The sequence below is a fragment of the Phasianus colchicus genome, chromosome 14 (genome assembly GCF_987193195.1).
Source record: "Phasianus colchicus chromosome 14, bPhaCol1.hap1.1, whole genome shotgun sequence".
NCBI classification, from domain to species: domain Eukaryota; kingdom Metazoa; phylum Chordata; class Aves; order Galliformes; family Phasianidae; genus Phasianus; species Phasianus colchicus.
Window position 1 is genome coordinate 18,114,960 of NC_143449.1, and position 27,273 is coordinate 18,142,232.

At 53.9% G+C, this 27,273-nt stretch overlaps 2 protein-coding genes across 3 annotated transcripts; both read left to right on the top strand.

Annotated features, from left to right (window-relative positions):
* The first annotated feature begins 3,859 nt into the window (after positions 1–3,859).
* F8 (coagulation factor VIII) lies at positions 3,860–24,448 on the top strand. The gene is made up of 26 exons (XM_090150434.1): positions 3,860–4,321; positions 6,614–6,738; positions 6,887–7,009; positions 7,495–7,707; positions 8,696–8,767; positions 9,139–9,228; positions 10,480–10,701; positions 10,945–11,182; positions 11,678–11,852; positions 12,429–12,522; positions 12,938–13,149; positions 13,450–13,600; positions 13,712–13,921; positions 14,901–17,205; positions 17,558–17,723; positions 17,985–18,179; positions 18,936–19,164; positions 19,259–19,441; positions 19,638–19,754; positions 20,618–20,689; positions 20,943–21,028; positions 21,154–21,309; positions 21,627–21,771; positions 22,488–22,636; positions 22,906–23,082; positions 23,287–24,448. The coding sequence occupies exons 1-26, from the start codon at positions 4,137–4,139 to the stop codon at positions 23,440–23,442; spliced, it is 6,246 nt and encodes a 2,081-aa protein (XP_090006560.1). The 5' UTR covers positions 3,860–4,136; the 3' UTR covers positions 23,443–24,448.
* Positions 24,449–24,582: 134 nt separating this feature from the next.
* LOC149916051 (uncharacterized) lies at positions 24,583–26,763 on the top strand. 2 transcript variants are annotated; one of them, XM_090150146.1, is made up of 4 exons: positions 24,583–24,684; positions 25,797–26,096; positions 26,249–26,378; positions 26,518–26,763. In XM_090150146.1, the coding sequence occupies exons 2-4, from the start codon at positions 25,892–25,894 to the stop codon at positions 26,531–26,533; spliced, it is 351 nt and encodes a 116-aa protein (XP_090006272.1). In that variant the 5' UTR covers positions 24,583–24,684; positions 25,797–25,891; the 3' UTR covers positions 26,534–26,763. The 2 variants fall into 2 exon arrangements, with proteins under 2 accessions (XP_090006272.1, XP_090006271.1); XM_090150145.1 differs by having other exon boundaries at positions 25,813–26,096.
* The last annotated feature ends 510 nt before the right edge of the window (positions 26,764–27,273 follow it).

Sequence of the window (27,273 nt, forward strand, 5' to 3'; positions counted from 1 at the left end):
CTCTCTGCCCCTGCCTCTCATTCTCTCTTCTCGTTTTCTGGAAATGAAACAAGCTCAGGCTCCGGCTTTTTGTGTCGCTTTGGTGGGGGTGATGGCCCTTCTCCTTCGCTCCCTTGTGGCTGCAGTGGGGATTTTTGGCTCTGGATGTCTCCATCTTGCACAGCTGCTCTCTCTCTTGCCGACCCCACGGGATGGGATTGGGCAATGGGGACCCCCGTGGTGCTGTGTGCTGCATCCCAGCAATGGGCAGCAGCTTCGGGCTGTGCGGGAGCTGTCTGTGCATCTGTTTCTTCTTTGCAATGATCGAGAGAGGATTTTTCTGGGACAGTTCTGAACCAGCCATCCCCGTGGAGTGACGCTCAATTGCTGTTGTTAAATTTAGCCCTGTCTGGGGCTCGCCAGGAGCTGTGCTGGTGCAGGGATGCCTGAGCTGAGAGCTGGGGGACGGGGAGGAAGGGCAGTGTCAGGCCCTGAGTGCAGCTGTTGTGGGGTGGAGGGGATGTGTGTCTGAATCCAACCACCTCTGGAGGTCTGGGGTTTACTTCTGCCTCCCATTTTGGCATCTGAGATGACGAGCTGGGCACCAAAACCAGCTCAGCTCAGTGAATGTAAACCCATCTCCAGGCTGACCCAGCAACAGCATCCTGCAAAGCAATTGCTCTGAGCTTCATTTAATCAACCAGGGTAATTAGGTGATTTAGAAAGGACTGCGTGCCTGGAGGCTGCTCTGCTTCTCCCAAAGCTGAACTCTTTTAGCAGCATCCCTGCCAAGGCAGTGGCTGTAGGAGCATCCTCTGGCTATGGCCCCCCGCCCAAATGCACGTCCCCCCTTAAATGCATGTTCCCTCTAAATGCACGTCTCTGCCTAAATGCACATCTCTGTTCAGCTCCATAGGAGCATTTTGGGAGCACAGCCGTCATGCTCCACCATCTGAGCCATCCAGAGCTGCCTCCAACATGGGAAATGGGAGAGGAGAGCTGCCCCGCTGCCCCACTTACTGCAGGGAAAGGAGGGGGTGGGAGGGACCCGCTTTGGGACCTGCTCCACGTTGGCATTTCTGCTCTGGGGCTGTGCTGAGGGAGCTCAGAGCTGGGTACATGGGCTCCTACAGCTGTGGATGGGATGCTCAGTGTGGGGCTGCATCCCTTTTTTGGGGGTTGGGGCAGCAACTGCACCAGGAGGGCCAGGTGTTTCCCCCATAACCCAGAGCTTTGATGCTAAAGGAAGGACTTTTGACCGCAAGGACAGAGGAGGTCGGAATCCTCCACAGCATCCTCTACTCTGGCCAAGGGACGGGGATCCACAGTGGTGTGCAGCACCGTGAGCCAGCATGGCATGGCTCCAGGCAGGCATGAGCACTGCATTGGGTACGTGCCAGCCAGCAGCGTGTGCTTGTGAGCCCACGTGGCGAGGCTGTGCCCTGGGCACACAGGAAGAGGGATGGGTATCACAGCCCTCAGGTCCCTCATTGTCACTGTGCCCTCTGCCCATGTGAGTGCTGGGAAGGGCGCACTCCTCGTGGGCGTGGGCGGCAGTTGCTGCGGAGCTGCTCTGCATTCCTGAGAAGCCACCGTGAGTCACTCACACACACACACACACACAGACACACACAAAAAGTCCCAGGAGAGATTAGACACTGTGCACCGCGTTCTGAGTCATTTCTACCCGTCCCAGCCCTGAGATGTGCGCAGTTCGGAGAAACAGCCGGCGCTTTCTGCCTGCACGTGGGTCCTTGGCACACCCCAAGCTGCATTCTCCTTATGCCAGGAGTCAGCCCTGGCTTCCCCACCCCATCTGCACTATGGGACAATGCCCTGGAGCAGCTTCTGGGGATGTTTGGAGTGGGTGGATGTGCCCAACAATGCACCTCGGGCAGGATGCAATGCCGATGCCATTCTTCAGCATCACCCATCCCTGTGCAGGTGATGCTGGTACTCTGCAGTGGCACTGAGCAGCTCTGCAGAGCCCTCAGAAATGCTGAGCAGTGGTGGGGCCGCTCCTTTGCTCCTTCCCCACATCGGCCAGGTGGTTCCTAGCAACTCCCTGGCTAGTGCCCCTGCATTACTCATGGCAAATAGCAGTGCTGTTTGCTCTCAGACAAACCCTCCCGGGGCTTTGTCTGCAGATCACATAAACCATTTGGCAGCAGCAGAGCCCCAGGTGCCCTTCAGTCTCATTTCTGGATCCTCTTTTGATATTACAGATCATATTCTTTCTGCACCCTCTTATCAGACCCCATATCCTGCCCACTCTTCCATCCCTGCGACAGGAATCTGGGGCTGCATCCTGATCGCTGGAAATGGTGAAACCCAGCAATCCATCAGCACCTGCCTGTGCCAAGAATATAACTTCTGTCAGTGCCTGGGCTGCTGCCACTGCAGCCCAATCTGTGATCTAAACGCCCAGAATGTCCCTTCCCATCCCTGACCTCAACCTGCACTCTGCCCCCTCACGGTAGCTCTATCTGCTTGGTGACATTGTTCCTTTCCAGCCTTTCCGGGAGCACACAGTCCTGCAGCTCCAGGAGATTCCCAGACGGGGACGACTGGAAGGGAGTCACGTCCATGCAGTGGGGAGCTGTGCCAGCAGCACGGCTGTCTGCCCTCTGCCCGTTGCTCCCAGACCTGGGGTCAGCCCTTTCTCTCCCAGCATGGGCTGATATCCCTTATAATTCCTTGTGCTGAGCAGTATGATGGCTCCCCTGTGTGAGCAGGGACCCCACGTTGTCTTGCTCCAAATCATGGGGATATGAGCAGGGGTGAGCAGTGACCAAGGTAATGGAAGGATGGGAAGAGTTTGTCATGGAAAAAAACCAGCCCCACTCAAGGACGCAGCTGTGGGACCAGGTGCAGAGCACCCATCTGTGACACACTGCTTGTTTTGTCCCAGAATATTGTCTGGGGATGGATTTTCCCCTTGGAGTTGCCATAGGGAGCAGGTGGAATGAGAGAGGATGTCCCCATTGAGGAATGGCTCTGTATTCAGGATGAGGATGGGGAGGTGTCCCCAGCCCTGTGGGGAATGGGATGGGGCTGGGATGGTGGAGGTCCCAGCAATGGCAGTGGGGATGTGTTCCCCCATCCTCACCCACTTGGACTGGCCCTACCCAGGGCACAACTCCCAGCTGCCACCCCATCCCTGGGCACTTTTCGACCTCATGTCAAGCATTCCCATTCAAGACCCCAAGACACCCACACCTCCATCACCTCCACCTGCATGCCCCAAACACCAGCCTGATTCAGAGCCACCCCACAGACGCTTCTGCAGTGCTGGGGCTGCCATTGCTTTCCTCTTACCCTGCAGTGATTTATAGGGTGCTTCCCACCTCTCTTATCCCACAGCTGCCAGGATGGCACAGAGCGTTGTTCCTCATCTTCCAGCTTTTCTGTGGGATTCTGGGAACAGAGCAGAGGAGAGGAGCTTCTGGGAGGGGTGTCCCGGGTGTCTCCCCATCATTTCCCTCCCACATGGCTCAAGGTGAGGTTTTGGGACCAAATCATTGCCCAGGGGGAGAGACACCCATGTTGCTACATGAACATGAGCATCCCTCACCTGCTGTCAGCAGGACATGGGGTCACTGCTGCTTCTCAACAACAAGTCACCAAGAACTGCATCCTAATGGCAAACCTTAAATTGCTATTTGGGATCTTGCCCTAAATTGCCTTTTCCTCGACCACCGGGGGCTTACAGATCCAGGAGCCAGCTGCCAGTCCCTCGGGCTGCCTGACCCACACAGACCCACGGGGCACACGTGGCCCACAGCCCCAAACCCACTCTCCTCTCTGCCCCATGCGGTGAGAAAGAAGGTGAAACCGGGCAGAGACCGCACCTAAATCTCCCTTCCTCTGCAACCCTCCCTTTCCTCACCTCGCTGCCGGCTGCGGGCCAGGACGTGGAGCCAGCTGGGTCCTGTGGCCGAGCTCCGCGCCGTGTTTACCCTCCCTTTCCCTTTGTTTTTTCCTCTCCTCCTGTCATTGCCACCCTGGAGGAAGAGAGGGAGAGGCCGTGCTCACACGCTCCGTTAACCCGCGCTGTGATTCTCCCCCTGATGCCTTTGGGAACGGCTCCAGCACGCTGACGGAGCGCTGCGGGTGCCGCCTCGGGATCACCTTCTCCTGCAGATTCCAGCTGTTGGATGAGCATTTCACCACTTGGCTCTCTGCACTCCACGATGCTGCCGGGAGCCCTGCGCTGCCTCGTGCTCCTCTCCCTGCTCAGGGAGGGCATCAGTGAGGTCAGGAGGTACTACATTGGGGCTGTGGAGACCACCTGGGACTACGTGCACAGCCAGCTGCTCTCCACATTGCAGGCACCTGTGGGGTAAAGCTCTTTCTGTTGCCATTCTACACAGGGCTACTGGCTTACATGGTGCTGGGTCTGGGTGGGTATAAATGGGGCAGAGCAGGAAACCCCTAAGTGCCATCCCTTTATCCTACTTGGGATGGGATAAAGCTACAGGGAGAGCACAGACCTGCCCTGCTTTGCTTTAATGCCTTGTGCTTGTGATGTGCTGGGAGCTGCCTTTCCAGATGCACTTTCTCTCTCCCCTGTTCTGTATCTCAGCTGCTTTGGGGGAGATAGAAGCAGAGGTGGAACTCCATTCCCCTCTGCTCTGGGAGCAGTATTCCCACGCTGCAGCTCACAGCATGGAGGCTCTGTGCTGTGCCTGTTCCCACCTTCTAGCTCTTAATCTTTGCCTGCATGCATTGCTGGGGCTGAGGCTTTTTCCTTTAGGGAATGAATAGAATTTCAAGTGTTTGGGCATAAAAAGCTGTTGGTATGCAGCAAGAGGAGGGAGGAAGGTATGGCGGCTTTGTCTAAGTGCTTTGCAGTGGGAAGAAGTGGTTGATGTGTTGTTTGGGCATTGAGATGGTGGTGTTTGGAGATAGAAAGCTGTATGTCCTCTCACTGGATGGGCTCTCTGAGCCTGGGGTGGGGAATGGAGCTGAGAGATGCACCACTGTGGATCCATCTTTACCCCTTGGAGGTGCTGTGGGGGGGTCGAGCTAGTGTCTGCTCTCTTTGCTTGTGTGATACTGATGGGATGAGTGCTTGGAGCTGATGGGAAGCCAAAGCTGAGGGTGGTAGGGGGCTCTGCCCCATGCTGCTCCACCAACACCCCTGTACAGCCACAAGCCGCTCCCAGGCATGAGTCTTTCCCCACCAATGAGAGATGGAGACAGCCACAGGAAAATACTCAAAGTGCAGAGAAAGGGCACACAAAGGAGAGCCGTGTGCCTCTGAGCTGTGCCTTGCGTATCTCTCACTCCACGGCTTCTCCCTCATGGGATCAGCACTCCATAGCATCCCCAGGAGTGCACCTCCAGGAGGACACCTGCTGTTGCTGTGACCCACCAGGCTGAGCTGCTTTCAGCTGCTTCCCAATGAGTTCCATTTCTCCTCTTCCTCCCAAGCACAAGCAGAATGGCCCCGGGGGTCCCAGCTCCGGCTCTGCGCTGCCGGCCACGTAGCACCGACCCGTCTGAGCGCTCCGGCAGCACGGGGTGTTGCCTTTGGCCGTCTCCTGGCTCCCAGAGATAGTGCTGCTAACAATGACGCTCGGCCGAGCCAGGAACCTCTCTGCTCCTCTGCCGCCCCGGGGTAGGAAGTCGGCGGGGACTGGAGTGCAGGGAGCTGCCAAAGCACTCCGGCCACACGTCCCTGTGCTGAGAATGGCCCTTTCGGTCCGTGCAATGGTTCTGTCACCCTGACTGGGACCCCGTGCTGAACTCTGGAGCCTCACATCTCAGGCAGAGCTCCATGCTGGGCTTTCTGAGAGATAGATCCAGCCTCAGGGTGGGCAAGGAAGGGTCTCCCGACAGCAGCGTGGGGGTGAGCGCATTGCGCTGTCCTCGATATCTGAGTCATTCTGGCTCCTTCCTCTTCCCCTCGAGGAATAGTCAGGCAGGGAACTGCTGCCTGGGCTCAGACCTTGCTGTTTCTTCGGTGGGAAGAGAACACCACCTGGTCTTTGCTTCAAACAAAGCAGGGCTGGAGGCAGTCTGTCCTCTTACTGGAAATGGGCTCAGTGCTGGGGCTGGAGCTGATAAGCAGCCTCTGAAATCCCTGGAGAGAGGAGCGGCTTTGTTATCCTGATCAACGTGCTGGACTCCTTCTGGAAAATGAATTTGCTAAGCTGCTTACAGAGCGAAAGTGGCCAGTGGAGATAAGTGGGGTGTGAAGTACACTCAGGCATCCTTCATCCTCCAGCTCCAAGGAGTGTTTTCTCAGGGTCTGGCTGGAAATGCCACTTTGGGCAGAGAAGAAAGATACGTGGGGACGTTGCCCTGCGGTTTTTCTGGGAGAAGCTGAGGAGGAAGGAAAATGGCACACGTACAGGTGCTGGGGATGTACAGGGCACAGGGGGCTGTGGGGCAGAGCAGCCCTGTATGGCACTGTGCCATGCACCACTGTGTCTTCTTCCCCTGTGATGAATGCTATGACATTAATCACTGCCACGTCGGCATCCGTGAGCTGAGAAAATCCTTTCCAAACACACCTGTGGTTGTCAGCAAACAGAAAGGATGCGGCAGTGAGCAATCCCAGGCAGGAAAGGGAGGAAGAGGATGGCTGCAGCTGGTGTGTATACTCAGCTTTTCCTTCCTTCTGCAGTGTGTCAGGGCCCCAGGAACCACAGCCCACTATGCCCGGTGCCCTCCCAAGGTACAGGAAGGCAGTGTTTGTGGAGTACCTCGATGCATCCTTCACACAGCCCAAGCCCAAGCCAGCATGGATGGGTAAGAAACACCTACGGTGTGGTGAGCCCAGTGGTCAGACTCATGGTGGATGCTGGTGAAGGCCATCAGCTCATCCAGCAACAGGACCTCAGGGCCCGTGGGTGATTATGCCAGCCCTGCTGCTTGATCTCATCTTTTTCTCCTCCAGGTCTCCTGGGTCCCACCATCCGTGCAGAAGTCTATGACACAGTGGTCATCACCTTTAAGAACCTGGCATCCCACCCCTACAACCTCCATGCTGTTGGGGTGTCCTACTGGAAGGCGTCAGAGGGTGAGTTGGGCAATAGGCATGTGCTGCACCTCCTGCTCTGTGCCTGCTTCCCAGGAGGGGACATGTCCCTCACCAGCATGGAACTAGATGATCACTGAGGTTCCTTCCAACCCAAGCTGATCTGTGATTCTATGACCCTGCTGCCCACCTACTCCAAGAGAACAGGCTGGCACAGAGTTGGCTTAGCCTGGGGAATAGCAAGACCATGCTCAGCCCAGGGCAAGCCTGTATCAATTAGAGAGGTAGTATGTTGGTTAAACCTAAGATTGGATGCTTAGGACCAGTAGGACCATGTATCCTCCAGCATTGGGGCAGGTGGTGGTGCATGCCCCCAACAAGCACAGCTCTGCTCACTGCCCTGAAACCAGCCATTGCCTGCAGAAGTTGGGCTAGCTGAGGGCTTGGGGTGGGGAAGAAGCACTTCTGTAGGCATTTTGTGTTGGGGATGATGCTTTGGAGAAATAAGACTGTCGTTCTGGCTGTAGGTGCAGGGTATGAGGATGAGGCCAGCCAGCCAGAGCAGGAGGGTGACAGAGTGGATCCAGGGAAAACGCACACCTACATCTGGGAAATCCAGCAGAACCAAGGTCCCACAGATGGTGACTCCCAGTGCCTGACCCACTCCTACTCCTCCAATGTCAACAGTGTGAAGGACACCAACTCCGGTCTGATTGGAGCCCTGCTCGTGTGCCGGCCTGGTAAGGGCAGCACGGGATGGGGACGGGCCAGGTACAATCCTGAACTGAGAGGCACAAAAACCAAAGATGCTTTCCAGAGACCGTGTGGCAGTGGGTCAGTGAGCTGTGCTCAACAGCAGCACTTTGGGGGTTCGGCCCTTTCCCCAAAGAGTCCCTTACTGGTGTGGTAGACAAACAGTCTCAGATTTTCTTGCTGGAGAGAACCTGGTTACTTCTTTTCCTTGTGAGATTTTAGACTAGAGATGAAATTTTGCCCTGTAGCTGAACCTCATTTATTCATAAGGTGAATTTCTATGGAAGCGTAAATGTTTGTCTTTCCTTCAGATCTTCACCAAGCTATGATCATTTATTGCCAGTCAAGGCACTTTGCCAAACAGGATTTAGTTGGAAGACCTAAAGGGAAGTTTTATCAGCAAGGGGAGAGGCAGAACACCTGGAGCACTGCCTCAGCCACACTATCTGTGCCTGTCCTGCATCCTGATGAACACGGAGATGACATCTCGACTGTGAACACTCTTTAGGGCGTCAAAAAGTGAACTTGGCGTGGGATTGGCCCTCTGTGGCTGAGCAGTCTCCCATAGGTAGTTGTCCAGACCCCTCTGTAGTCACCAGAGAGGAATGAGCACCTGTGGGGTGCGAGTCAGCTCCCATGTGCTGTCTGCAGCCCAGTGACTCGCCACGAGCAATTCCTCCACCGACAGAGCGATGTCTAGACAAGCAGTGCAGACAATGGGGATGATGAAGGGGATGGATGAAATGGGTGAAACGGGCTCTTCCAGGTGACTAAGTGATGTGAGAGCCAGTGAGGGGAATGTGAGGCAGAGTGACCTTTCAGAGCCTGCTGGGGGAAGTTACTGCACAGCCACAGGGTTTGGGGACCGCCTGGTCTTGATTTAACAGTTCTTGGAGGGCAGAAGGCGACTTCCCATGGGAGATGGGCATGGTACTTGTTTGCTTGTAAAGAGACCCATCCCATGTCCTGTTGCAGGGACCCTGGCGAGAGATGGGGCGCAGAACATGCAGCAAGACCTCGTGATGCTCTTTGCAGTGTTTGATGAAGGTAATTAAGCTAAGTGAGCTCAGCACATTGGTGTCACCTGCAGTCAGCCTGCTCTGGGGCATATGCTTTGGCCACGATGTAGGTGCAGCCATTCGGCTCCCACACTGAGCTCCTACATCTCCTTCCTCCATGCTCCAAACTTGCACCCACCACTCACTCCCTTCACATGGGCTGGAGGAGTAACGTCTTGTTGTGTGCAGTGCTCACTGCCACGCTCATGCAAAACCATGGCCAGGCCTGCTATGAACTTCCATCAAGCACCTCACCCCTCTGGATTTTGGCTTTCAGGCTGTCTCACCACGGTGGGAAGGTTGCATTTTTCTTTGAAATACTCTCAAGCAAGAGCTAACTACACCCTCCTCTCTCCACAGGGAAAAGCTGGTACTCGGAGCCCAACTCCCCAGCCCACAACAGGACGGAGCTGCATACCATCAATGGTTACATCAACAGTTCACTGCCTGGTGAGCACTGCTGTGCTGGGGACAAAGGGGGAAGGTGGCACTTGGAATAGCAGACAGACCATCACATCTCATCTTCTTTACCTTGCCCAGTTAGAGTGAGGCAGGATCTGCTGCGTGTGTTCCAAGTGCAGCTGACCTCCTTGGATTTCTCCAGGAGTGGCACTGGTGGCAAAGTTTCATCTCCTATAGCCCTATGAGCTAGGCTGGGGGTAGCACGGAGGGCAGGATCCAGCTCTCACTGTCCTGGCTCTGGTAGCACCTCTGTAGGGTTTGGAAAGCTTCTATCAAGGGAAAGCAAAGGCTGTCTGTGGTCTCAGTGAATGTAGGAAATGGCAGTTTCTGGTGTTCTTCTGGAAGAATAAGAGAATCACAGAATCACTCAGGTTGGAAAAAAACACTGAGATCATCTAGTCCAACAGTCAAGAAGATCTAGAGCTGCCTGGTAGTGAAGAATCTCCAAGGGAAACTGGGAAATATCATCAGGAGACACATTACCATCAGCAATCACTCCCTGATGAACCCTTCCCTAAAACCTCCCACCTGGATCTGGCCTTTCTCCAATAAAAGGCAAAAGAAAAACTCCCCTGCATTCCCTGGCATCATGGACACATGGAACTTCAGAGCTGAGCAGACCTCATGGTCTTCCCCTCATGAGCCAGCAGCCCCCAGCTGATGGGCTGGCCATGATGGAGAGGTGACAACAGAGAGCTGGTGGCCTCATGACAGAGCCTCCATCCTGTCCCTCCTCTGGCTGTTGGGATCTATTCCAGTCACTTATGGTGCTCAGTGCTAAAAAAGTGTTTGACTCTAATTGACTTTGTTTGGCTTCAGTTTCCAGGAACTCGTTCTCATTATTCCCTTCCCCATGAGATTACTGAGCTCTTTGGCAAACAGCGATTTCTCCCCAGGAGAATCCTTTTACAAGTCATTCTTTCTCCCATTTCCTAAGCACGCTGAGCTCTTTGAATCTCTCCAAGGATGGAATTTTCTCCAGCCTTCAAACAATCCTAGTGACCTCACTCTGCCCTTTCTGGGGTATTTAAACTCCGCTGAAGACATGCTGGAGCCTTGTCCTGGCTGTCCTGTTGAAGCATCAGGATTGCCAGTGCTACGATCAGACAAATATATCCCATTTCCCAGCTCCACGCTTCTCAGAATCAGGCTTTGCATCCTTGACACCAAGAGTGTGGGGTTAGGGCTAGGGTTAGGGACATGGAGATGACTCCTGAGTGCTGTCCTTCCCCCTGGCAGGTCTCACGCTTTGCCATAAGAAGCAGGTCCATTGGCATGTGATTGCCTTGGGCACTGGGCCAGAAGTCCACTCCATCTTCTTCGAAGGCCACACGTTCCTGGTGAGGGGCCACCGTTTCAGCAGCCTAGAGATCTCCCCTGCCACGTATCTCACGGCCCAGACCATGCCAGGAACAGCTGGCTCATTTCGGATATTTTGCCAAATGCCATCCCACCAGCAAGGTAAAACCTCAGGGCTTAGGGGAAAAGAAATTCAGGGGACTGGCTGGGCTCTGTGCAGTGCTGTATCGCCAAGGCCATTCCTGTTCAGCCATGTTCTATTGATGTGCAACCTGGTCCCTGGCCAGGATGGCATGGTTGGCCACATGATGATACATTTGATGGAGGTAGCAGCGGAGAGATCATCTCCCAGCAGGGCCTGGGACTTACCTATGCAGGTAAGTCAACGTGACCCTTCCTACCCAGCTGGCATGGAGGCTGTTGTGAAGGTAGAAGAATGCCCAGACGAACTCCGACAGAAGATGGGGCAGCTCTCAGATGAGCCAGAATACATGGATGAACCTGAAGATGAAGAGGAGGAAGATTATCATGTCATCCAGGTGCGCTCTTTCGCCAAGAAGGACCCTGTGACGTGGACCCACTACATCGCAGCAGAGGAAATGGACTGGGACTATGCCCCCGTGAAGCCACCATCTCTGGATAGGTGAGAGTGAGCTCCTTGGCCATGGGGCTGTTCCTCAGGGAGGCAGCCCTTCCAGCTCTTCCCCTTTTCCCCAGGTTTGTTTTCCTTTCCTGCATATGGGCTCATGTGCAGCCTAGCTGAGGCTTTCTCCATAGAGGAAGCAGTGGACACTCCTCTAAGGCATTGAGGTGTCCTGTAGGGATGTGAGCATCTAGGCAGAAGAAGATAGAACAAGAGGCGATGGCCTTACATCGTGCCAGGGAAGGCTTTGGTTGGATATTAGGAAAAATTTCTTCTCAGAAAGAAGAAGAGGTGAAGCACCAGCCCTGGGGCTCCCGCAGTGCCAATGAATATCACTTGCAATGTTATTCCCCAGCATGTGTGTTGAGATGGCAGGGATGGGTGTCCCACTCCATGCACCAACAGGTCCTGGGCAGCTGGTCCTCGGGAGGTGGAGGTCTTGCTGAGGTTCTGGCAGCACCCTGCATGTGGCTATTTGCTCCTTCTTGCCTTCAGAAACACCAGCAGACTGTTCCTGGAGGCTGGCCCACAACGGATTGGGTCAAAGTATAAGAAAGTGATGTTTGTGGAGTATGAGGATGGAACCTTCAAGAAGCGCAAGGCGTCATCCCAACCAGGCCAGGGAATTCTGGGGCCTGTCCTAAAGGGTGAGGTTGGAGATCAGTTTAAGGTAAGAGAAATTGCTTTCCGTGCAGAGATTGGAAAGGGTGCTCTTTCTCCTAACAGCTCTTACTTGCTACTGGGAGATTTCCAGGAGCTTTGCATTGCTGCTCCCTGCCCCTGTGTGTTTGTGGGCATGGAGGTAAAGGTAACACCTTTGGCAAAGCCCTAAGAGCGCTATTTAGGGAAGTAAATGAAGGGCTTCACGCAGGGAAGTGGGGAGTGCTTTGAGGCTGTTGCCTGCTGTGCTGTGCCCGGATCCTTTGGGGCCTCCTGCATTGACAGAGCCCTTCTGTCTCATATGGAAAGTTAGACTAAACATAGTAACCTGCCTTTTATAAACCTGACATTTTCATGCCCTCCCAAAATGTGCAACAAGTTGATACCTCCTGGAAAGATGGGCAGAACAGATTGGTAGAGAAGCAGTCATTTCTTCTATCCTGCCTCTTGCTTTGTGTTCCTGCACATATCCAGGCTCCTTTTAAGTGCTGGCAGATTCCATTCCAATGCACTGGGGTCCAGAACTTCACCCCTACACAGTATCACAGCATACAGACAGAGCTCAACATCCCCGTCTTTGTTTCAGATCGTGTTCAGGAATCTGGCCAGCCGACCATACAACATCTACCCTCATGGCCTCACCAGCGTAAACCCATACCATGCCATGAAGCCCTCACAAGGTAAGGCTGTAGGAAGGCCATGGGAATTCAGGGCATCAATTGGCCGGTGCCATTTTCCTGGGCCAGGAGAGCTTCCTGCAGCCCATGTTAAGACAGGCTGCCCAAATAACCCATCCATCCAAGCTCTTGAAGATACTGATCTGAATCTGGAGGTCTCATCTTCAACCTCCCCTGAACTGCTCAGAGACCAGACAAACTTTCCAGTTTCTGAGAGTCTCAAGGGCTTTCAAAGTCAGGCACACAACTCTCCATCCTCACTCGACCCAGGGTTGGTCCTGGGTTGGCCCTGGGTTTAAGAAGTTTTCTGTGCAACTTGTGCCATCCGGAAACCTTTCTGAGCTCTTTTATGAAGTGGGATGGCCCCTGGAGGAGCAGCCCAGAGCTAACAGATCTGCCTTTGGCTGTGTGTTGGCAGAGAAGGATGTGAAGGACATTCCCATTGCCCCTGGTGAGTCCTTCACCTACAGGTGGAGCATCACAACAGAAGATGGGCCAACGCAGGCGGATCCTCGCTGCCTCACCCGCTTCTACTACAGCTCCATCAACCCAGTGCAAGACACAGCCTCAGGCCTGATTGGGCCCCTCCTGATCTGCTTCAAGAAATCCATGGACCAGAGAGGAAATCAGGTGGGTACTCCCTCCAGGTGTGACAGAGGGAGTTTTGTCACTTTAACAGGTTGAAATAACACTGAGGAGAGAAATACTTGGGTAAAACCAAATGTGATTGTCCTGTTGTCTTCAACCCTACCATCAGTTCCAACCCTCTGCCTTCCTCACTCCTTCCTTCTTTCTAATCCCGGATCCTACCTCAGTGAAAAGCAGTGAACTGCTCCCCATGCACCCAGACCAAGGGGCCACTCTGGACAGACTGCAATCTGGGGCTGATCTGGATGGACCAGCAGCATCCCCTTCCCTCTCTGCTCCCAGATAATGTCGGATGACACGAGGCTGGTGCTGTTTTCTGTCTTTGATGAGAACCGCAGTTGGTACCTGGAGGAGAACATCAGGCGGTTCTGCACTGATGCAGCCCATGTGGATAAGCAGGACCCTCAGTTTTATGCCTCCAACGTGATGCACAGTGAGTGCAAAGCAGGGAGACCCCAGCTGCTGATGTCCCCGCCCCAGGGAAAGGGAAGCTGCATGGCAGCCCCAGGTCTTGATGAACCTCTCACCCCATGCTCTCTTCCAGCTATTAACGGCTTTGTCTTTGACAACCTGCAACTGCAGCTCTGTCTGCACGAAGTCGTGTACTGGTACGTGCTGAGTGTTGGGGCCCAGACAGATTTCCTCTCAGTTTTCTTCTCTGGAAACACATTCAAGCGCAATATGGTCTTTGAGGACATGCTCACCCTTTTCCCATTTTCTGGAGAAACTGTTTTCATGAGTGTGGAAAAGCCAGGTGAGTAACATGGGCTATTCTATAAACCATTCCAGCAGGGTGGAGGGAGCACCTGGGGTCCTGCTGGGCGCTGGGACCTGACCACGTTTTGGCAACCCTGAAAGCAGAGGGATGCACAGCTGCTGGAGCAGCAAAGTGAAAGGCAGTGATCAGATTCCTCTGGTGCTGCTCATGGCATCTCATTTACCCACACCACTTTGCAAGAACAGCCGCTCCGGCTGCAGGGCAGTCCAAGGAAAGATTTGGGAGTTTGATTACTTTGGGGTTTGGTAATTCCCCCCTGCTCAGCTTTTCTTTTCCCCTTGGCATTTGCAAAGTGGTGCCGTTAAGCATTTCCTTACCAATGGAAGAAGCAGGCTTTACCGTGTGGTCGCACGCTGCTCGCGAGCGCTGCGCCAAGCTGTCACAGCCAAACACTGCATCCATCTGAGCTCTGCTGATCTGAGGAAGGCCAACAGGAGATGACAGCTCTCTCCAGCGTCAGAGCTGCGTTATTGCATGCTGCTCGGCGGGGATGTGAGCAAAGCACAGCCTTCTCATTGCTTTCTCTTTGAGTAGGAGAGATGTGATGACTGTGTCTGGGGGAGAAGTGTATCTGCAGGCACCATCGCGTCTTCGGGGGAGGATTACGGTGATGGCTGTGCTGTCTTCACCCCGCGGGTGCTGTGGGTTCTCAGTGCATCACTTCTCATCAGGCCTTGTGGCGGGAAGCACCAGCCCTGCTGATGGTGCTTGTTCATTTCTGATGTCACCTGCAGTCCTGATGGCTCCAAGATCCTCTGGGGTCTGTGAGATCACTAGGATGGCCTGAAAATGAGGGTCACACTGTCAAGGGATGGGTTGTGTGGGTTGGTGGTCGGACTAGATGGTCGTTGTGGTGTTTTCCAACTTTTATAATTCTATCTAATGATCTATCCGATTCTCTTCTGATTCCTCACTGTGAGGGCTGATGGTCTCCTCTTGTCTTCCCCTGAGACAGGCATTTGGACACTGGGGTGCATGAATCCTGATTTCAGAGACCGAGGGATGCATGCCAAGTTCACGGTCACTCAGTGTCAGTTTGAGGGAAGTCCTGATGAGGAAGAGTATGAGGATTATGCAGAGGAAGACTTTGAGCTCCAACCCAGGGGTTTCTCTAAGAGAAAGAACAAGCTCAGGCCATGTGTGAGCGAGCAGCCCAACAATGCCACCTCTTCCAAAAATGAGACAGGGAAGCCAGCACTGTGCTTGACAGAACCCAGCCATGGGGCCCTCCCACACAATGGCACGAATTCTGGACCCTCTTCCAATGGCACATCAGCATTCCCAGAGAGCCCACATTCAGATGATATTTCCACCTCCCCTCTGCCAGAGATACACTATGATGTAGTGTCATATGAGTCCTTCCTGGCAGATGAAGAAGAACTGTCAAAAACCATCAGCCAGGACCAAGGTGCTGGGGCACTCCTATCTGGAAAACACACCAGTGGAGAAGTCCATGACACTGTGAGCTCAAGAGAAGGTCTGCACCAAAGTAAGCCAGCTCCAGAAGATGCTATGGTGGAAAAGAAGGTGACAAATGTCTTAGAAGTACAGGAGCCAGCAGTGGTCCAGGCTGGTGGTACATTACAGAAGCTGGAAACAGAGACTCAAAAACAAACAGCTCACACAAATGATCTGAGGAACTCAACTGTGTTTGCTGCTGGCAAAGGCCCTCTTCAAGGCACCAGGAGCTCATTTCAACAGGAGGACCTGGAGCACAGTCTGGGACTTCAAGTCACATCTTCAGAGGGTGCTGATGTAACACCCTTAAATCTCCATGAGTCAAGGGAGGCAAGCAATACAGGACCAAAGTTAGGCAGTGACCCTAACTCCTCCTTCACACCGGACAGCCCTTTGGGACCCTCAGCCAGGACAGAGGACATCAGGACTTCTCAAAGCCACAATGCAGAAAGCAATCACTCCTCCAATGAGTTAGGTGCCAGACTGAATAAAAGACCTCACAAAGTGATTTCACAAGGTTTTAATGAATCTTTGGGAGGGGAAAATGTTTCTTTCTCAGACCTACAACCTGTACAAGAACAAATCCTTACAGACATGAAGAACTCCTTGCCTGCAAACAGCAGCATGGAAGAAGCCAAAGGACTTGCCAAAGGCACCTTTGCACACAGCAATGACCTGGAGCCTTCCAGATACTTAACAACAGAAGAAAGGGATGAGTTAATCCTGGAGGCAGTGTTTCAGGATGCTACAGCCACTAAGGAGTTGCCAGAGACAGATAGCCTTGTCCTTCCTGAATCAAACCTCGTGGCCAATGACACAAGGCAGTCCCCAAATGCACTGAGCATGAGTGTCCCCGGCTGGAGACCTCGACAAGCCAGGTCCCTGCAAAGCAGAGGCTTTGAGCATGGTCTGGGTCTTCCAAGCCCCACTTCTGGCAGTAGGGAGTCCCTTTCTGTGGGTAACAGAGCAGAGCAGGATCGGCAAAGCAGCTCGCTCCCCACACAGGCAGCACCACAGAGCCAGGCAGTGATGGCAGCCAGCAGCTCAGCACTGAAAGATGGTAACAATGCTACAGATGTGGCCTCAAACTGGGACCCAGCCTCATCAGAGACAGCAGGGCATGCTGTGGGCTTGCAGAGCCCAGCTTTGGCTGCCATGCAGCCAAGTGGAGGGGCTGCCTGGGGGGATCTGAGGGACAAGCAGGCACAGGGGAGAAGCCAGTTGGAGGAGGAGACAAATGCTGTGGAGCAACCATATCGAGAGAGGGCCTGGTTCAGTCCCCAGCATCTGGAAGCCAACGCCACGAAGGACACCGTGTCTGAGAGCACCTCTGGGCAAAACCCTAATGAAATCCCTACAAAAGTGGCTCCTAAGGAGAACACTTCCCTGCTTCTGAGCAGCCCTGCATTCAACCATAGCACTGTTGAGAAACCAGACAAACATGTGCAGGCCAGTTCAGATGGACAGCAGGTGCTTGGCAGGAAAAATGTCCCTGGAGAAACTGGGAGAGTGGAAGAGCCTGAGGAGGATGGGGAAAGTGGCAGCACAGTGGGGAAGAGGAACCATGCAACAGAACATGGGGACAGCCTGAACAACGAGACCCTCTCTAGCCTCTTGATGTCAGAATCTAACATCACAGATTATGATGACTATAGTGAAACAGAGCAGGATTTTGACATCTATGAGGAAAATGAGCATGACCCACGCTCCTTCCAGGGGCAAATACGACAATATTTCATTGCTGCAATGGAGGTGATATGGGAATATGGGAATCAGAGACCCCAGCACTTCCTAAAAGCCATGTAAGTGTTGCTGCCTCTCATGTGTTCCCCTAGCACTGCATGGCATGGCTCCGTATGTAGTCAGCAGCTTGGGATTGCCAGGAGTTCAGGCCTGTGACTACATGACCCAGTCAGGTAGCCTAGGGGAAGGATGCTCCCAGCACTGCATCCCCAGTAAGAGGTCTGATACCTTCAGAATCCCGGAGCATCTTTACAAATGGCTCAGGAATGTTCTAGGCTCTGTCAGTAGAGCAGATCTGCTCCCCTCACTGCCAGATTGCTCAGCATCGGTGCATATGGCTGTGCCCTGGGGACCAGTGTCACCATATGGCTGTGCCCTGGGGACAGTGTTTAACTCCAGTCACTCCTGCAGGGACCCCATGAGTGGCAGGAGGAAACCTTTCCGGCAGTACCGCAAGGTGATTTTCCGAGAGTATTTGGATGATTCCTTCACTCAGCCGGCGATGCGGGGAGAGCTGGATGAACACTTGGGCATCCTCGGGCCGTACATCAGGGCAGAAGTTGAAGATACCATCATGGTGAGTATAAACCCTGGGATTGCCAGGAGTTCAGGCCTGTGACTACGTGACCCAGTCAGGTAGCCTAGGGGAAGGATGCTCCCAGCACTGCATCTCCAGTAAGAGGTCTGATACCTTCAGAATCCCTTCAGAATCCCTTTATTCCTATAAACCCTGACCTCTCCGCTTGGTTGGCTCTGCTCACTGAGTGGTGGGATCCTTTAGGGTAAAGGGATTGTAAAAAGGGTAATGAGCTTTTGCTTCCCATCCCCTCTGGTGCAGGTCAAGTTCAAGAACCTGGCCTCGCGGCCCTTCTCCTTCCACTCCTCACTGCAAGGCTACGAGGAGCTGCAGGGAGGTGAAGCGGTGCAGCCCGGTGAGCTGCGCGAGTACTCCTGGAAGGTGCTGCCCCAGATGGCTCCCACCACACAGGAGTTCGACTGCAAGGCCTGGGCTTACCTCTCCAATGTGGACCTGGTGGGTGGAGAACCGTGGGCAGCATGTCTGGGCTCTGTGGGGTCAAGGCTTTTCCTATGGTGCTGTGCTTAGAACAGCTGGTGGCTGTGTAGATTCTCAGCTGACTAATATAGTGATGAACTTATGCAGCATTTTTCCCTCCCCTTCCCCTCCCCTTCCCCTCCCCTTCCCCTCCCCTTCCCCTCCCCTTCCCCTCCCCTTCCCCTCCCCTTCCCCTCCCCTTCCCCTCCCCTTCCCCTCCCCTTCCCCTCCCCTTCCCCTCCCCTTCCCCTCCCCTTCCCCTCCCCTTCCCCTCCCCTTCCCCTCCCCTTCCCCTCCCCTTCCCCTCCCCTTCCCCTCCCCTTCCCCTCCCCTTCCCCTTAGTTGTGCCTTTTCTTTGAAACTTGTAGAAATTTGCATTCTGGAGCCCCATAAGCTTACAATTTAGTTGAATTTTGTCCCTGGGTTCCAATGCAAGTGGAGCAAAGTTGAACACTTGCATTGGACACTTGGAATACCACTTCCCTTGAATGTGTTGTTCAAGGCACTCCATGTCCTGTGTATGGGTTAGAAACCAAGTCAGGGATGTAGACAGGACCATCACTTTCATAGAACTATAGGATCATAGAATCATAGAATGGCTGGGGTTGGAAGAGACCCCAAGGATCATCAAATTTCTACCTCTGCCACAGGCAAGGTTGCAAACCGCTAGATCAAGTAGTAGATCAGATTGCCTGGGGTTGCCACATCCCACTCCAACACAAACTTGTCTTGCAGGAGAAGGATTTGCACTCGGGGCTCATCGGGCCACTGATCATCTGCCGCCGTGGGGTGCTGAACTCTGCTTTCAAGCGGCAGCTGGCTGTGCAGGAGTTCTCCCTGCTCTTCACCATCTTTGATGAGACCAGGAGCTGGTACTTCGCAGAGAACATGAGGAGGAACTGCCGCCCGCCGTGCCGCATCCAGCTGGACAACCCTGACTTTAGGAGAAACCATTCCTTTCATGGTGAGGACCTGGCCCTTACCCTTTCCATCCCACAATACATTGGGATGGAAAGGTTCAAGGGTTCCAGGCCACTCCTGACCGCTGCCTTCCCCAGCCATCAACGGCTACGTGGGGGACACTCTGCCCGGACTGGTGATGGCTCAGCAGCAGCGGATCCGCTGGCACCTCCTGAACATGGGCAGCACTGAAGATATCCATTCTGTCCACTTTCATGGGCAGATCTTCAGCGTCAGAACAAGCCAGGAGTATCGCATGGGAGTCTACAACCTTTATCCTGGTGAGATGCAGCCTGGATGCTGTGCACACCCTGGCTGCATGGCTTTATATCTGCACCTGCTTGGATGTGCTGAGGGACAGCAAGGATGGGGAATGGGTCCAACAGAGTCAGGCTCTGAGTTTGCACAGCATTTGGCACCACTGCACTGTGCTATGGCTGGTTAATCCTCTCTGCTCTGCTCTTCATTCCTGGCCAGGTGTCTTTGGGACGGTGGAGATGCATCCCTCGCACGCTGGGATCTGGCGGGTGGAGTGCAAAGTGGGGGAGCACCTGCAGGCTGGGATGAGTGCCCTCTTCCTCGTGTACAACCAGGGTGAGTGACCCCTTTGTGCCCAGAGCAGCACGCTTCGAGCTCCCTGTCCCCATGGGTTGTCCAGGCAGCATCCCCTAAGTTCTCATTCATATTTTGACTTCAGCCCTTGCCAACTGTAACACATCCCTGGCAGAGATCTGTTTAGGGTGAAGGTTGGAGACCAGCTTTATTTGGCTGCAAATATTTTCTCCCAGAGCACGTGCCAAGAGGTAAACTGAGGCACAGAGTGCAGTGCTGCCCGATGGCAAGTCGCTCTGATGGAAACATCCCTGAGAGCAACTGCCAAGTGCACAGGAAACCTCTGGCTCCACTTCCTCCAGAACACGTTTCTCCCTCTCTGTAAATAATGCAGGGGGAAGCAGTTAGAGAGGCTGGTGCTTTATCACACTGTGACAGCCCCTCTCCTCTTCCTAAAGGAGCAGTAAATGTCAGCCAGAAAACATTTCCATAACTTAAAAATCTGCTTAAGATTTCAAAATGCATGTTTTTCCCCAGAAGCATTTGCCATGCAGCAGTGATGCCAAGATGTGACAAGTTGCTAATAATAAGAGCTATTATAAGAGGCAAGCAGCCCTGTGCTCAGCAGAGCAGAAGAGAGACAGGAGTGTTAGGCAGGTTTTCCTTTAGCAACGTGATATTTGTTTTTGAAAGATGCTGCCTAGCAACAAAAAGGCCCAGGGGTGAGACACAGGTGTAAGGAAGAGCCACTTGTCAGCATTGCTGGGAGATAGAGACATGGGGACAGGAGGTCATGGGCTTAAGGATGGAAGAGCAGCACTAGCATGGCCAGAGATTGATGATGGGACCTTTGCTATGGCCTCTATCAACCAGCCATCCCTGTTTTTCTCCTTGTTTGCCTGTAGATTGCCAGAATGCCCTGGGCATGGCCTCGGGCTACATTGCAGACTCCCAGATCACGGCATCAGGGCAGGAAGGTGAGTTTGGGGTGGTTGTTGGGGCTGGGTCTGATTCAGCACACACAACACAAGCGTGGTCAAAGCTGGACTTGAGCAAGTCCCCTCCATCCATGCCCACATGAGGGTCCCACCTGGGACCTGAAGGTGCCTCCCCATTGCACCTGGGCCATGTCATCCTGCTTGAAGCTGTGACAGGCGATGCTCAGGGCTCATCCTGCAGGTGGGCAGCTCACCACTTCCTGCTCCTCAGACCTGTGCACTCTCCTTGCAGGGCCATGGGCCCCTAAGCTGGCCAGGCTGCACAACTCCGGCTCCATCAACGCGTGGAGCACTGGTGAAGGCAACCCCTGGATCCAGGTGAGAGGGGTTCTGAGGCCATGATACTGCTGGGGGCAGTGCCAGGGCACACACTGTCTGGTGCATCCCACAGAAGGACCCAAGCAAACGGCCATCAGAAATTGAACCCTGCATTCCATTCCCAGGTGGACCTTTTACACCTGAAGATCATTCATGGCATAAAGACCCAAGGGGCTCGACAAAGGCTCTCCAGTCTCTACGTCTCTCAGTTTGTTGTCTTCTATAGCCTTGATGGGCAAAGGTGGAAGAAATACAAGGGCAACGCAACCAGCACACAGATGGTGAGCAGGATCAGTTCCAGGACTGATTTAAAAAAAAAAACCAAAAAAAAACCAACTTGGTGAATATATAGAAAGTTCATTTGCAAAGACCCCGAATTTCTCCCCCTCCATTTCTCAGTGGTTTGCCCTGATTTGCCCCGTTCACATTTCTTTGGTCTGAGTCACGCTTCAAAATATTCCCTGAGCTGTTGTTCTCTTGTAAGGATGGTGATAAGATACAGAAGCGCCAGACTGAAATGATCTTGTCCATGCTAATCCTTGTCCTGTCTAGCTCTTTCCACCGACACAACAGCCCCTTTTTAACCCCTTCCCTGCAGATGTTCTTTGCAAACGTGGATGCAACCACAGTGAAAGAAAATCGCTTCAACCCTCCGATCATAGCCCGCTACATCCGCATCAGCCCCACTCACTACAGCATCCGCACCACGCTGCGCATGGAGCTCATCGGCTGTGATCTGAACAGTAAGTCCCACTGCTGGGACACCCAGCACCTGAGCTGATCCAGAGGGGTGCTGAGTGCTCAGATTTGGGATTCCCCATGTTTCAAGTCCCCTCAGGTGGGAAAGAGTTGGCAGGAGATGGTGCTGGGGGAGCCAAGCTGGAAAAATGGCTTTGTGTCTTTAGAGATAGCAGTAGCAAAAGCAGGGCAGTAGGGCCCTCACCACTTTGTTCTGAAGAACAGGAAACTTTGGGCAGCAGCTGAGCTGATAGCTGGGGAGGTGCTGCCTCAGCCTGGGGAGCAGGGAACAAACAGAGATGTGCTATTGGCTTTTTGCTCTGAGACCCTTTTCTTTAGCTTTGCACAGAGCAAGGCAGATCCTTACAGGTAGTGGCTCTGTGCTGGCACCCCACAGCAGGCAGATGCACATGCACACCAGCTCATGTGTATCCAGTGTGTTTCCAGTCATCCTTCCCCTTGAAATGAATTTGTCCTGGCAGATAGACAAATATTCCAGATTCCCCCTAGATAAAATCTCCGGGGAGAAAAGAAGGTGGGAGGAGTGGCAGGTATCATTTGTCACTGCCCAGCCAGAGCCATGCTGCAAAGGCACTGAGCAGTGCAGGAGATGCTGTGAGCAGGAAAGTGTGTGGAGGGCAGAGAGAGGAGTGTGCAGTTAGGATGCACCTCCATAATGGGTGTCTGTTAGCCCTTCTGACAAGTTGCTTCTCTCTTCCAGGCTGTTCCATGCCCCTGGGAATGGAGAACAAAGGGATCCCTGACCAGCGCATCTCTGCGTCATCCTACAGCTCCAACATCTTCTCCAGCTGGTCACCCTCCCAGGCCCGCCTGAACCTGCAGGGAAGGACCAATGCATGGAGACCAGAGGTAGCCCAGCGAGGAGACCCCAGGCAGGCAGCCGGGGCATGAAACAGGCAGGCTGGGTGCTCACTCCTTTCCTGACCAGGGCACCTTGAGTAGCGGTTCAGCCACCCATACCAGATGCAGACAGGTTGCCCCCAGCAGCTCTAACCCTGATGGGGTGGGTGAAGCCCAGGGTGGAATGCAGGGTCAGCTTGGCTTCAGCTGCTAGGATTTTTTTTCTCACTGCTGCTGGTGGTGATGCTGAAGGGTAAAGGCAATGTGTCTTTCCTCAGAGCAACAGCCCCAATGAGTGGTTGCAAGTGGACTTTGAAGCAACCAAGAAGGTGACTGCAATCATAACCCAAGGTGCCAAGTCTGTCTTCACTCACATGTTTGTGAAGGAGTTTGCTGTTTCCAGCAGCCAGGATGGTGTCCACTGGAGCCCAGTCCTGCATGATGGCAAGGAGAAGGTAGGCAGAACTGCAGCAGCTCTGGGGCATCAAACATGCCCACAGCAGTTCTGTAACAGCTGCTAACCAAGCTGTGCTTTTTTCCACTCGAAAGAGTTCCCAAGAGGCTCTTGTCCATGTTGGTTGTGCCCTCAAGCCCTGGGCTCTCCGCACCAGAGCTCAGCAAAGCAACCAGCACCCCACAGACTCCTCTCTTTTTTCCAGATTTTCAAGGCAAACAGAGATTACACTACCACAGTGCTCAACAGCCTGGAGCCGCCGCTCTTTGCCCGCTATGTGAGGATACACCCCCGCCACTGGCACAACCACATCGCCCTACGGATAGAGTTCCTTGGCTGTGACACCCAGCAGGAGTACTGATGGGCAGTGCTGGCCCACGGAGCCACATCCAGCAGGACACTGAACTCTCACTGGGGCCAGAGCTGGCCCTGTATGTCCAGGAGGTGCTGTTGGCATCAGCAGAGGTTTCTCTGCTCCCATTGCTGTGCTAATGGCTCCTGCTGACAGAGCGGACTGTTTGTCATCATTCTCTTCCTGCTCCTCATCTACCCCATGCCGTATAGTCAGACGTAATGCTGAAGAATTAAACAGTAATTTTCCAGTATCTCTGCACTTTCTCCTCTTCTCCAACCTTGGAGTCCCCAGGGGCTCAGTCAGCATTACCAGCAGCCGGTAATTAAATAATGAGCCCCAGTGATCCTCAGCTTTGTTTTCCACCAGCACAGCCCTGGAGGAGGCGGTGGCAAAGATAAAGGCTGAGGGCAGAGGCCCTGCTCCCCTCCCCAGGGCACATTTCACAACCAGTGGGGATCCGGATGCCTTGCCTGGAGGGAGTGCTTGCACAACTCAACTCAGCACTGGGCTTTGGCCCTCAGTTCCCTTAATCTCCTTCCTATGCTGTGCTGACATGGCTAGATACCACCCTGGGGTTTTCTGGGGCTGGTTGCAGCAATGTTCTCCTTGTTTCTGACTGGAAGAGCTCTGTTGGTGCATTGTTGGCTCTGGTTGGACGTTGCCCATGCCAGTATGCCCAGCACTGGGGAACACAGGAAGGTCCTGGCCAGGTGGTGCCAGGGTCTCACACCCCTCTCCCCACACCTGTAAGCAGTGAAGCTGACAGCACTGCTCTGTCCCCAGCACTGAATTCATTCCCGGAGGCCCCAGGAGGGTCTTTGCCTGCTTCTCATCCTTTCTGCAGTTTAATTTCAGGAGGAGATGCCCACAAAGCCTGCCTGAGCCCCAGCAGGACTCAGCTCCTCACAGCATCACAGGGCAGGTACACAGCAGCAGCCTCCTCTCCACAGGGCTCTGTGGGCTTCAGCCCCCTTCCCACGCTCCACAGCCCCATGGATATTTCTCCTCCTCCTTATTACCTGCTGATGGACATCTCCCATCCCAGCAGTGCTCCCAATGGCACCACTATGGGGGAGTCTGTAAGATTTCTGTTGGTGCGAACCTTCTGGAACGATACTACCTCAGAAAGGTCCAGAGCATTGTGGGGCAGGTGGTGGCCATGGTTTTTGGGGTGCCTAGCTCTCCGCAGCGGCAGTGGCGGCGTTGCCAGCGGCGTGCCAGAGGCCGTGCCTGTCCTCCCCCTGTGCTGTGAGTGCTGGGGGAGGGAAGGGGACCGGCTGTCCCCAAACCAGTGGAGATCAGAAGCTGATGTTTTGATGGAAGCGGTGCTGAGACCCGCTCCCCCCCCCCCGCGCATCCTCCTCGTGCATTGCTGTACAAGGAGCCTTTGCTGTGGCCCTGACAATGATTACATTACAGCCCCAGACATGAGGTGTAATTACCCTTTGGCTTAATTGCATTCTGACAGTAATCAAGCACATATGGAAGCAGACACTGCCTGGTGTGAGTGGGCCTGAAGGGAGGAGCTGGGACCATAAGCAGGGAGCATTCCCACCAGGGGACCTGGTGAAAGGTCTTTCCTTCAGCACAGCAGGGCAGAACCTGCTGCATCAGGCCCTTCTCAAGGAAGCACAGTTCTAGCCACGGCTATCTCAGTAGGCCAAGCTGGACCTGACCAGCTGAAGCTTCAATGCCCTCCCAAAAGCAGGCTCAGCTGCAGTCCTATAGCAGCAGGACTGGCTGGTCTGTATGATGGGAACACGATCCCTGACCCCACCAGTGGGTGCTCAGCCTCCTGCCTCCAGAAACAAGCTGCTCTGCAGATGTCCGGTGACATAGGATTAGATGAGAAGAAATGCTGCCCACAGCAGGGCTCTCTCTGGATCGCTTTTCAAAGAGGAAACAGCTGAGGCTTCTGTGAGCAACCAAGCAGCCTTTGCTGGGCAGCCCTCAGGATGTTCTCCAGCCGCCCAGCACACAGTGAGAGCGCTGGGATGGGGCTGCAGGGAGCTGTGTCAGAGCCTGCCAAGCACTGGCATCCATTACTGGAAGTGTCTCTTGACATTTATCTTGTGAGGAATGGAAACCAGATGCCATTTCCTCCTGGCGCAATGCAGCTCTCAGCTGCACTGTAGCTTTCTCCAACCCGGAGATGTTTTTGTGCACAGGAAGGGCTGGAGCAGTGCAAAGTGCTCTGCCTTGTCCCATGTGCTCTGCAGATGCCTCCAGGCCAGCTGAGCAGGGCTTTGGGGAGGGCAGTCCCAGCAGAGCCCTCCAACCTCCTGAGCACCTCTGTGGGTGCTGCATGCTTATCAGGGCACTTCTCTAGGCCCTCAACCTAGTTCATTATTTTCTCATAGTGCTTTGATTTTACAGGCCTCCTCCCAGGCAGCCCTACAGATAATGATCAATACCCAGGGCCCAACTGAAAGTCACTGCTCAGCTGTGTGAGGCCATGGTCCTGCGAGCTGTGGTGTTCCTGATCGCCGTGCTGACCGCCTTATTCTGTCAACACGTCTCCAAGCACAGGACCACCTTCCAGCTGGGTGGGGTGATGCAGAGGCTGAGGCTGGCAGACCAGCAGGGGACATACTTGGATGACACACGGAAGGTCCCTCTTCATGCACAGGAGGGGAAAGGCTCCAGCCAGGTGATCCAGCGTAAGTACACTGCAGCGCTTCGTGCAGCACCTCTGCACGGCAACATGGGGGAAGAAGGCCCTGACCCTGCTTCAAAATATGCTCAAATTCAGGAAAAACGCACTGATATTACTGGTGTTTCCCTGCTCTCTTCCTCACACGTCTCTTCTCAGGCATCCGTCGGTCCTGGGTGGAGGACTACCTGGGTGACGTGTGGTTTCACTTCTCTGAGAACTTCCCCATCGCCGTCCTCTACGTCTTCCCCATCACCATGCTGATCCTGCTCCTCCTCTGCTGCCTCACGTATGTGTGCACGTTGCACACCCCCTGGTGCTCCTGTTCTCAAGGAGCTGTGTTTGCTGGGACACAGCTCTGCAATGCCTGCTGTCCCAACACGAGGCAGCAAGGAGGAGGTGCTCCTTAGGCTCCTTGTGTTTTTTAGGGTAAAGATGGAGTGAGGTGACCTGGGGAACTCTGAGAGAAGCAGCGTGGCTACACTGAAAGAAATTCTGGTGCCTTGATGGAGCACAGCTGAAAGAAGCCTCCAAAACTCCAGGAACCCTGAAGCGGTGTGGAAGAGCCAGGAGCAGAACCACTTTTCTCTTCCTTTCAGATGACTTTAAAGATTCTCCCAGACTGAATTTCCCACCCCCACATAAAGTTCAGACTTCACCTGAGGCTCTGCTCTCTGAGTTATAGCCAGACACAAGAAGTTCACTGGGGTTCACAGAATTGTTAAGGTTGGAAAAGACCTCTCAGATCTCCATGTCCAACCCCAACCCATCCCACCATGCTCATAACCACATCCCTCAGTGCCACATCCCCACTGTTCTGGAGCACCTCCAGAGACAATGACCCCACTGCTCCCTGGGCAGCTGAGCCAATGCAGCACCACTCTTTCAGAGAAGCTTTCCCTAATATCCAGCCTGAACCTTCCCTGGTGCATCTTGAGGCCATCACCTCTCATCCTATCGCTGTTACTTGGGAGAAAAGGCTGACCCTCACCTCACTACAACCTCGTCTCTGGGAGTTGGAGAGAGCAAAGCATAGAATCATTGAATTGCTCAGGTTGGAAAAGACCTTAAAGATCATCAAGTCCAAGCTCAACCCAACCATACAACCCTGACTCTAACAACCCACTGCTAAATAACGTCCCTGAGCACCACATCCAGACGGTTTGCATTCAGAAGATCCAGGT

Bases quoted from the DNA above. Each gene is read 5' to 3' on its own strand.
- F8 (XM_090150434.1), top strand. From the start codon at position 4,137: ATGAGCATTTCACCACTTGGCTCTCTGCACTCCACGATGCTGCCGGGA. The intron at 13,150-13,449 runs GTGGGTACTCCC...CTCTGCTCCCAG, and splicing joins TGGACCAGAGAGGAAATCAG to ATAATGTCGGATGACACGAG. The intron at 19,442-19,637 runs GTGAGATGCAGC...ATTCCTGGCCAG, and splicing joins AGTCTACAACCTTTATCCTG to GTGTCTTTGGGACGGTGGAG.
- LOC149916051 (XM_090150146.1), top strand. From the start codon at position 25,892: ATGGTCCTGCGAGCTGTGGTGTTCCTGATCGCCGTGCTGACCGCCTTA. The intron at 26,097-26,248 runs GTAAGTACACTG...GTCTCTTCTCAG, and splicing joins CTCCAGCCAGGTGATCCAGC to GCATCCGTCGGTCCTGGGTG.